Source organism: Nematostella vectensis, chromosome 11, assembly GCF_932526225.1.
Source record: "Nematostella vectensis chromosome 11, jaNemVect1.1, whole genome shotgun sequence".
Classification (NCBI taxonomy): domain Eukaryota; kingdom Metazoa; phylum Cnidaria; class Anthozoa; order Actiniaria; family Edwardsiidae; genus Nematostella; species Nematostella vectensis.
Genome location: NC_064044.1, coordinates 745,331 through 756,471, shown reverse-complemented (window position 1 = coordinate 756,471; position 11,141 = coordinate 745,331). Strand labels below are relative to the sequence as shown.

The 11,141-nt window shown below is 41.0% G+C and overlaps 2 protein-coding genes across 3 annotated transcripts; both read right to left on the bottom strand.

The window, feature by feature from the left end:
* Positions 1-1,669: 1,669 nt before the first annotated feature.
* Positions 1,670-3,980, bottom strand: LOC125573581 (papilin-like). Its single transcript, XM_048734132.1, has 2 exons — positions 3,852-3,980; positions 1,670-3,821 (listed from the first exon to the last, which is right to left on the bottom strand). Exons 1-2 carry the CDS (start codon positions 3,978-3,980, stop codon positions 3,048-3,050), a joined length of 903 nt encoding a protein of 300 aa, XP_048590089.1. The 3' UTR covers positions 1,670-3,047.
* On the bottom strand, positions 1,961-10,732 carry LOC116617768 (monocarboxylate transporter 13). 2 transcript variants are annotated; one of them, XM_048734131.1, is made up of 6 exons: positions 10,178-10,304; positions 9,556-9,607; positions 8,508-9,082; positions 8,152-8,314; positions 6,848-7,054; positions 1,961-4,194 (listed from the first exon to the last, which is right to left on the bottom strand). In XM_048734131.1, exons 3-6 carry the CDS (start codon positions 9,048-9,050, stop codon positions 4,007-4,009), a joined length of 1,101 nt encoding a protein of 366 aa, XP_048590088.1. In that variant the 5' UTR covers positions 9,051-9,082; positions 9,556-9,607; positions 10,178-10,304; the 3' UTR covers positions 1,961-4,006. The 2 variants fall into 2 exon arrangements, with proteins under 2 accessions (XP_048590088.1, XP_048590087.1); XM_048734130.1 differs by lacking the exon at positions 9,556-9,607 and having other exon boundaries at positions 10,178-10,732.
* Between the last annotated feature and the right edge of the window lie 409 nt (positions 10,733-11,141).

The window sequence follows — 11,141 nt, the reverse complement described above, 5'->3', positions numbered from 1 at the left end:
TTATCTCCCGGTCCGACTACTATCGTCGAGGTCGAGGAATTGGTTACAATGGCGGCCGTGAAAAATCTTCTGGCCGTCCAGGAATCCATGATGAGATCCCTATTTGAATCAATGGTATCGCAGACAAGTAGCCGGGTCGATGACCTGGTAGAGAAGGTTTCGGGCCTAAAGGCAAGCATTGAGTTCACTCAGAGTGAGGTTGAACGCTTTGGGCCTATCAACAAGAAAGTTAAAGAGACTGACAGCGAGGTTGTTAAAGTAAAGGACGCTCTCGAGTATCTCGAGAACCAGTCGAGACGTAATAATATACGTGTGTCCGAAAGTCCAGGAGAGTCGTGGGCCGATTCAGAAGCTAAAGTGAAAGAGGCGATCCAGACGAAGCTTGGTTTGGAGATTGAGATCGAAAGGGCGCAACGCGTAGAAAGGAAAAAGGCAAAGGGCAGATCCTTGACGCAGTCGGAGAAAGAGAGGCCGAGGACGATTGTCTGTAAACTCAAGGACTGGAAGGCGAAGGAGGCGGTTGTGAGAAAGGCCAGGATTGAGAAGCCGGCGGGTCTCTACGTTGTAGAAGATCTTGCAAAAAGCTAAAATCGAAGAGATGAAGAAGGCGAGAGCTGAAGGGAAGAGGGCATACTTCATACTAGATCGCCTAATTATTAGAGATCAGAAACAGGATGCAGCCGAAGGTAACATCCAGGCAGCCGGCAGCGGATAGTGTGATAAGTAATATGAATATTCCTTTAGCTAACGTTTTGCCTTTTTGTCATTTATCGGATGAAGGTTTTCAATTAGCGCTTTTTGAACAGCAAAATGGCGTAATTAGATTCGATCATGATCGATTAGAAAATCTTAAATTCAACCCCTTATTTTCTGAAACGAACAAGCAACTTAGCTTATGCGTTAATAATGATCCCGATGCAAATTTCTATTCGTCGTTTTCATGTGACTACTACACCGAGGATCAATTTAACGAATTAGTGAATAGTAAGACGGAAAAGCGTAAGCGTGATTATTATGACAAAAAACTATCCGAATACAAATCCAACGTTAAAAAAACGTGGAGAATTCTTAATGAAGTTATTAATCGTCGTCAAAGTAATTCACGTTTGCCTTCTACATTTAAAGTTGCCGGCCGTGAAGTCAGCGATCCGATGGAGATTGCAAATGGTTTTTGTGATTATTTCACAAATCTTGGTCCCTCGTTAGCGGAGAAAGTACCATCTTCTGATAAATGTTTCTCTAGTTTTCTGAACAATGATATTCTTAATTCAATATTTTTTCTGATACTGATCACCAAGAAATCATTGAGATCTGCTCAAGCCTTCGTCCTGGCACAGCTGCTGGGTTTGACAATATCCACATGGATATTATAAAGCCAAATATGGATATTATTTCCAAACCAATAGCTGATATTATCAATTTACCTACTCGGTCTGGTATAGTCCCAAAGAAGTTAAAAGTGGCACGCGTTTTACCACTGTTTAAGGCTGGTGATCAGGCTTTTTATGCAAACTATAGACCTGTGTCCGTCTTACCAGTTTTTTCGAAATTTTTCGAGAAAGTTGTGTATAAATGGTTATATAATTTCCTGATTAAATATGATATTCTATCAAATAACCAATATGGTTTTAGAAAGAACCATTCGACAGCTCTTGCACTTCTTCATTTATACGATACTCTATCTAGTGCTATTGATTATAAAAAATATACTCTAGGCGTTTTTATTGACCTGTCAAAGGCGTTTGACACGGTCAATCATGGCATTTTACTAGCGAAATTGCATAACTATGGAATATGTGGAACTCCTCTCAAATGGTTTGAAAGTTATCTTTCAGATAGAGAGCAGTTTGTAAATTTTAATGGCGTTTCTTCTTGTCGTAAATTAGTGAAGTGCGGTGTCCCACAGGCAGCGTGCTCGGGCCGCTTCTCTTTCTGATTTATATCAATGATATATGTAGCGTTTTGACCGCCTTAGACATACTTTTATTTGCTGATGATACAAGTATATTTTTCTCCCATAAAAACTTAGACTCATTATGTCTCACAATCAATAATGAACTTACCAAATTAACAGATTGGTTTTGTGCAATCAAGTTATCTATAAATATAAAAAAATCAAACTATATTATCTTTAGGCCACGGCAAAAAAGGCAAAACCTTGATATAAAGGTCACCTTAGGTGATCAGAATATAAAGCGAGTCAAAGAAACAATATTTTTAGGTGTTATTCTTGACGAACACTTGACATGGTTACCACATATTACCAATGTCGCGCGTAAGGTTTCAAAAGCTGTAGGAATTATGTATAAAGCAAGTTTTTGCCTTTCAAAGCAATCACTATTGACGTTGTATCAATCTTTGTTATATCCATTTTTGCAATACTGTGTTAGTGTTTGGGGATCCACTTATCCATCTAATTTAAATCATATTCTCATGCTCCTAAAACGAGCAATACGTATAATTGTTGGAGCATCCTATGATGCACACACTGATCCGATATACAGAAATCTAAACATATTGAAATTCAATTATTTATTTTTATTTCAAATAGGTAAGTTAATGTATCAATTTAAAAATGGGTTACTCCCCCAGACACTTAACAGGATATTTCAATTGAACTCTCAAATTCACGATTATTACACGAGAAGCTCTAACTTGTTCCATATTTCAAAGTTTAGAACAAATATACATAAGTTTGCGTTAAGACATCAGGGACGTAAATATTTCAATTCATTGTCTTTTGATATTCAGTCTGCCAAAACGCTTAACTCTTTTTGTAATAAGTTAAAGACTTCTCTTATTAACTCTTAATTTTTTTTCTTTCTCGATTTGTGTTTGTGTGTGTGTTTTTTTATATAAGTATGAAAAAAAATATGAAAGCTCTCCTAACAAATATTTATATAATTAATCTGACTGTCCGAACTATCAAATAAGTATTTTCTGTTAAGATTTAGGAGGACCGTCTCGTATAAGCCTTGCGGTTTCTTACGGTCCTCCTTGTCACACTATGTAAATTATTATATTATTATCTTTATTTAAAAAATGTATTAAGTGACAAAACAATAAACTGAAACTGAAACTAAACTACTTGCTTGGGTAACCTTACACATAGGTGTACTTGCTTGGGTAACCTTACACATAACCATACTTGCTTGGGTAACCTTACACATATCTGTACTTGCTTGGGTAACCTTACACATATCTGTACTTACTTTGGTAACCTTACACATATCTGTACTTGCTTGGGTAACCTTACACATATCTGTACTTGCTTGGGTAACCTTACACATATCTGTACTTGCTTGGGTAACCTTACACATATCTGTACTTGCTTGGGTAACCTTACACATATCTGTACTTGCTTGGGTAACCTTACACATATCTGTACTTGCTTGGGTAACCTTACACATATCTGTACTTGCTTGGGTAACCTTACACATAGCTGTACTTGCTTGGGTAACCTTACACATATCTGTACTTGCTTGGGTAACCTTACACATATCTGTACTTGCTTGGGTAACCTTACACATATCTGTACTTACTTTGGTAACCTTACACATATCTGTACTTGCTTGGGTAACCTTACACATATCTGTACTTGCTTGGGTAACCTTACACATATCTGTACTTGCTTGGGTAACCTTACACATAGCTGTACTTGCTTGGGTAACCTTATACATAGCTGTACTTGCTTGGGTAACCTTACACATATCTGTACTTGCTTGGGTAACCTTACACATATCTGTACTTGCTTGGGTAACCTTACACATATCTGTACTTGCTTGGGTAACCTTACACATATCTGTACTTGCTTGGGTAACCTTTTGCATAGCTGTACTTGCTTGGGTAACCTTACACATAGCTGTACTTGCTTGGGTAACATTAGCCATAGCCATACTTGCTTGGGTGGTCTGACACATAGCTGTACTTGCTTGCGTGGTCTTACACATAGCTGTACTTGCTTGCGTGGTCTTACACATAGCTGTACTTGCTTGGGTGGCTGTGGCTATAAAACAGTTAATTTCTCCCACACGTAAAGAATCTCGGGTCCAGTACATAGTGGTACATGCTTGCGTGGTTTAGCTGTAGTCATTATGCACTTAAGAGAGGAAATGATGAGAGAGCCTGAGCACGAGATCGCCCCTGCCGCCTGTAGGACGGGTACATATGAGCCGACTTCATCCGCCAACCAACCTAACAAGACAAAAGACAACATGTGTCACTTGGCAAGACAAGAGGGCAAGACACGTGTCCCACCCGACAAGACAAGAGGGCAAGACACGTGTCCCACTCGACAAGACAAGAGGGCAAGACACGTGTCACACTCGACAAGACAAGAGAGCAAGACACGTGTCAATCTTGCCAAGACAGGAGGGCAAGACACATGTGTAACACTTGACAAGACAGGAGGGCAAGACACATGTGTCACACTTAACAAGACAGAAGGGCAAGACAATATGTGTCACACTTGACAAGACAGGAGGGCAACACAACATGTGTCACACTTGACAAGACAGGAGGGCAAGACACATGTGTAACACTTGACAAGAGAGGAGAGCAAGACACATGTGTCACACTTGACAAGACAGGAGGGCAAGACACGTGTCACACTTGACAAGACAGGAGGGCATGACACATGTGTAACACTTGACAAGACAGGAGGGCAAGACACGTGTCACACTTGACAAGACATGAGGGCAAGACACATGTGTCACACTTGACAAGACAGGAGGGCAAGACACATGTGTCACACTTGACAAGACAGGAGGGCAAGACACATGTGTCACACTTGGCAAGACAGGAGGGCAAAAAAATATGTGTCGTACTTGACGAGACAGGGGGGGCAAGACACATGGGCCACATTTAACAAGACAAAAGGGCAAGACACATGTGTCACACTTGGCAAGACAGGAGGGCAAGACATGTCTCATACTTGGCAAGACTAGAAGGCAAGACAATAAGTGTCACACTTGACAAGACAGGAGGGAAACACAACGTGTGTCACACTTGGCAAGACAGGAGGTCAAAACAATATGTGTAGCTAGCGACTGGGCGGCGTACAACTTAATTAACACGTATAAGAGGTCTGTATGATACACGTACAAGGGGTCTGTATGATATACGTATATGGGGTCTGTATGATATACGTATAAGGGGTCTGTATGATACACGTACAAGGGGTCTGTATGATACACGTACAAGGGGTCTGTATGATACACGTATAAGGGGTCTGTATGATACACGTATGAGGGGTCTGTATGATACACGTACAAGGGGTCTGTATGATACACGTATAAGGGGTCTGTATGATACACGTATAAGGGGTCTGTATGATACACGTACAAGGGGTCTGTATGATACACGTATAAGGGGTCTGTATGATATACGTATAAGGGGTCTGTATGATACACGTATAAGGGGTCTGTATGATACACGTACAAGGGGTCTGTATGATATACGTATAAGGGGTCTGTATGATACACGTAGAAGGGGTCTGTATGATACACGTATAAGGGGTCTGTATGATACACGTACAAGGGGTCTGTATGATACACGTAGAAGGGGTCTGTATGATACACGTACAAGGGGTCTGTATGATACACGTACAAGGGGTCTGTATGATACACGTAGAAGGGGTCTGTATGATACACGTACAAGGGGTCTGTATGATACACGTATAAGGGGTCTGTATGATACACGTATGAGGGGTCTGTATGATACACGTACAAGGGGTCTGTATGATACACGTACAAGGGGTCTGTATGATACACGTACAAGGGGTCTGTATGATACACGTACAAGGGGTCTGTATGATACACGTACAAGGGGTCTGTATGATACACGTACAAGGGGTCTGTATGATACACGTATAAGGGGTCTGTATGATACACGTATAAGGGGTCTGTATGATACACGTATAAGGGGTCGGTATGATGAAGCAACCTTATCCGTGAATGAACCTTACAAGACGACATGGCTGATATACGTCTTGATCGACATCTCTATCCACTGATAGGGGAGCTACTGCGATATTTCAGTTCAGTTTGGAGAATGATGTGCACAACTTTGACAACTTTGTTTGTACATGGCTACATTACCTCAAATCACACCTCTAATCTAAAAAGAAAGCTTTGTGCGTTATTTTTTCGATCCAAAATACCGTCATAGCTTTGTTCAATTAGCTAATGGAAATGGATGCCTTTTTCGAACAAACTGACATATTGACTGATTTGCGCCCTTTCAAGATTGTAGTTACATTCCCTACATACAGTCGGTAGATCCAACTTGATATGTTGTTTTGTTTTGTTTTAAACATTGAAATCTCGTCATTTAAAATAAACATTCACCGGTCTTTTCTGTTACTGCTTAAACAGAATTGGGTTTTTTTAGTGTTTCTGGTTTAATAGACCGTTTTCACAATGTTGCGCGCGCGTCCAAAATGCCACAGACTGGCGGGCCATAGCTGATCCAAAATGATGCGGGAAAAGGGAATTTTACTCTAGTACCAAAAGTGTGCAGAAGAAGCATTCTAGCAGCTTTTTCTATAGCTTCATCTGTAAACTCCACTTTGTAAGTCGAACCATGGGTCACGCAAGTCGAACCATGCGTCACGCAAGTCGAGCCATTCGTCACGCAAGTCGAACCATCCGTCACGCAAGTCGAACCATACGTCAAGCAAGTCGAACCATGCGTCACGCAAGTCGAACCCTGCGTCACGCAAGTCGAACCCTGCGTTACGCAAGTCGAACAATGCGTCACGCAAGTTGAACCATGCGTCACGCAAGTCGAACCATGCGTCACGCAAGTCGGATCGACGGGATTTAGGAAGAGTTAAAACACGACCCACCTCCAAATACAGGCCCGGTCGCATACGCCAGCGAGATGACACAGAAGAATAATCCAAACCCGCGTGCAATAGTACGAGCTGAGCATGCGCGAACGATTATTATGTTCCCACACGAGACGTAATGGCCCTCAGCTAGACCATTCACACAGTAACACACCATCAGTACCGGGAAGGCTGTGGTGAACGATACGGAAATCGTGGACAACCCTGAGAAATGTAGGAAGGAAGGGATTTGAGTTAAATTAAAATAGCATGGCATTACAAAATTTCCCGACCCATTTCAACAGTACCCGGTATCCAGTACCCGTAATTAAGTGTGTTTGCGAAAAAAAAAAACATATCAAAGTCGGTGCATGTTCCAGTAAAATCAGAATTCCCACGAGCTTGTAAAAGAAAGAGCGATTCACTACAATAATAAGAATTCCCACGAGCTTGTAAAGGAAAGAGTGATTTACTACAATAATAAGAATTCCCAGGAGCTTGTAAAGGAAAGAGCGATTTACTACAATAATAAGAATTCCCACGAGCTTGTAAAGGAAAGAGCGATTTACTACTAATAAGAATTCCCACGAGCTTGTAAAGGAAAGAGTGATTTACTACAATAATAAGAATTCCCAGGAGCTTGTAAAGTAAAGAGTGATTTACTACAATAATAAGAATTCCCACGAGCTTGTAAAAGTCAAAGTCGGTGCATGTTCCAGTAAAATCAGAATTCCCACGAGCTTGTAAAGGAAAGAGCGATTTACTACAATAATAAGAATTCCCACGAGCTTGTAAAGGAAAGAGTGATTTACTACAATAATAAGAATTCCCACGAGCTTGTAAAGTAAAGAGTGATTTACTACAATAATAAGAATTCCCACGAGCTTGTAAAGGAAAGAGCGATTTACTACAATAATAAGAATTCCCACGAGCTTGTAAAGGAAAGAGCGATTTACTACTAATAAGAATTCCCACGAGCTTGTAAAGGAAAGAGTGATTTACTACAATAATAAGAATTCCCAGGAGCTTGTAAAGTAAAGAGTGATTTACTACAATAATAAGAATTCCCACGAGCTTGTAAAAGTCAAAGTCGGTGCATGTTCCAGTAAAATCAGAATTCCCACGAGCTTGTAAAGGAAAGAGCGATTTACTACAATAAAAGGAATTCCCACGAGCTTGTAAAGGAAAGAGTGATTTACTACAATAATAAGAATTCCCACGAGCTTGTAAAGGAAAGAGTGATTTACTACAATAATAAGAATTCCCACGAGCTTGTAAAGAAAAGAGGGCGTGGTTGATGTTGACCTAAGGGCCTCGCTTACCTGCAATCAAACATGAGAATCCATAGATATACACGGAGTATATGGACATGACGTCACCCAGTCTCCCTCCACACAGTCTGCCCACGGTTGAGCTTACGCCAGAACCGATATAAAGCCAGGCGGCCTGGGTTGACGATAGACCCACATCCTGGACATAGCGGCCCTTCAAGTGGGGATGGGTAAGTGTTATAGCGGATCGGGACTGAAGACGAGAGAAGAGCAAAGATGTGGGTGTGTGGGGGGGGGGGGGGAGGGGGCGGGAGGGGGGGTCAGAATAGTATAGTGTTCGTACAAGATGGGGTGGACATGTATTGTAGAGAGCTAAGTTTGGACAGCCAGGAGGACAGACATCTCACCAAATGAACAAGTGGTATTGTGTTTCCAAACTGCACAACAAAGCAGGCGCCTGCGCACACCAGCAACTGCTTGTTCTTCCATAAAGGCGCGTCATCACCAAGCGTCACGTGATCATTCGACACGTGATCGTTTAACGAACCCCTTGTTCTTGTGGTGTTTGACACAAAGGAAATCCCTCCTATAACAGCACTAGCCAGTGCAAACCCCCCCATGACCATAAATGTCGTTCTCCAGCCGTACTTGGACAACAAAGTCTTGATGAGCATACTGGACATGAGAGAGATCCCGACAGAACTACCCATCACTCCGATAGCAGTCGACTGCCACTTGATGAAGTGCCCCGGCACGACCGCATACGCCGACGTGTACAAGCAAGATGAGCCAAACCCGAACACCACACTATACGTCAGGTACATGATATCTATGGTGCTGATCTGGGACGTGATAAAAAGCCCCAGTGCGGCGACGATGCCCCCGATAAGGGACACGAGGCGAGGTCCAAATCGCTCGATGAACTTGGCGGCGATTGGGGAGAAGGTCATGGACAGAGCGATGGCCAAGGAGCCGACCCATGCTGCGGATAGAACACATGATCAGAGATGATGAAAAAGAACACGTGATTATAATGTTATCAATGGTACACATGATCATACTGGGATATAACATGTGATCAGACATGTTGGATAGAACTATAGATGCCCGCAAATGATCAGGCCCGCAAATGACTCCCAAAAAACAAACATATCAGGACTGCGAATGATTCCGGACAATTTACGGAATGGAACGCGGAATGCGGAATGAATGAAGTGCCCGACTCTATGCTAGATGGAAAAGAACGCTTTCTTTCTTTAAAATAATTTAAAATGGACGTAAATTATAAATTTTAATAAAATAATAATTTTAAAATAACCCGTATGATGATAAATGTATGCGGGATTTAGCGTGTTTTTAGCTACCGGAATACGGGGAACCTAGAAAAACACATGCGGAATACAATCAATGTTAGGTTACAACAAGAGAGTATTATGGTCAAAATCTCTTACTTACAACTATACTTCTAACTTGCTTTTTTTTCTGACTCCAAGGATCATGTATATATCTGATAAAAACGCATATATGAAGCTTTGTAAGCAAAAGATTATGATCGGTCGTTGTTCTGTTTCCCCTTGTAACTCTAAAAATGCCGGCCCAAATGGCTTGAAACTTCACCCAGACCACTATCAGGTCAGATTACTTTTGAAAATTTTACCATTTTATTTCGTAGAAAAGTGAACGGAATATGAAACAAATAGCATACCTGTCAACTCTGTCGCATTAGGCGGGAGTCTTAAGATTTTGGACCCCTTCATCCGCGTTGAGCACCAAATCTCCTGCTATTTAGCGATTTTTATCGCTTCCGAAAATTATTCTATAGAAAATCATCATTTTGCTTATTTTCTTTTAAAGTATTTAAAACAATAATTTCCTTGCGTAGCGCAATTTATCTGCAAGGTTTAACCCACCCCTCCCCCCTAAAAATGAAGATACCCCACCCCTCCCCAAAAAAATTCTAAAACCTTGAGATTTTCGGAGGTTGACATGTATGAAACAGTGAAAACATAGTTTGTAGAGGGCTGTTAAATAAAATATTGAAATAAGAGTATATATATATAATCCGAAATAACGCTACCTGTTTTCGCCTTGCCTTCTTGAAACTCGTCGAGAAGAACGGGGAAAATCGTACCGTACGTCTGAGAACAACTGATGATCAATACGCTTACCACAAAGGCAGCGAAACACACAAACCAAGCGCGGGAACCGTCACATGAACTCTCCTCTTGCCGACCTTCACTCATAAGTCCTCCACGAGAAAGGGTCCTTTTCTCGCTATATCCCTCGCCATCGACATTTTCCATAGGTTTTTTTTTTTGCGGCAACAGGTATAGTCTTTGATGTTTTACTTAGACAAAATATGCGCGCTTGGTTTATGTCAATTGACATTGTGACGAGTCACGTTATGTGTCAAGGCCTGGTTTTGGGTACACTTGTTCGATATAATCGATAGTCATAGATTTACTGTTTATCGGTAATCTTTAGTAATCGGTAGCAGAAAATTTGTGTAATTTGTAATCATGTGTATGTATGTAATCTCTATATATTTTTTTTGCTATCGATTTTATCAATTGATGGATTGGGTGGCGTGTCCTCATCTTGATGTACAGTTCCTCAGATAGAATGTCAATAAATGATTATGACGTCATGAGATTAGAATATATTATATCGTTTCCAACGATACAGCAGGGGTGTTACAGCTTGTGATGAAAAAAAAAATGTCAACAAGCGTTCAAACGTAGTAATCAATCATAAACTTGGAAAATATATTTTAGATTTTATTCTAATTGAGCCAGTTAAGACATGATAAAAGTGAAATCATCCGTTTTTTCGTCTACATGTCAAAACACATTCAAGTCCTTTCGCACCTCTGATAGTGCAAACAAAAATCAATATAGGGGCCAGCAAGGGTCACCTTTTGTCACTTGCCTCCTAATGCTTCAACTTCGGCATGAGATAATCCTTTTGTCGTCTTGGTGTGGCCGCTAGAAAGTCCGCTATCTGAGTTTGAACTCAGACGACTGGAGAACATCGAGAGAGAA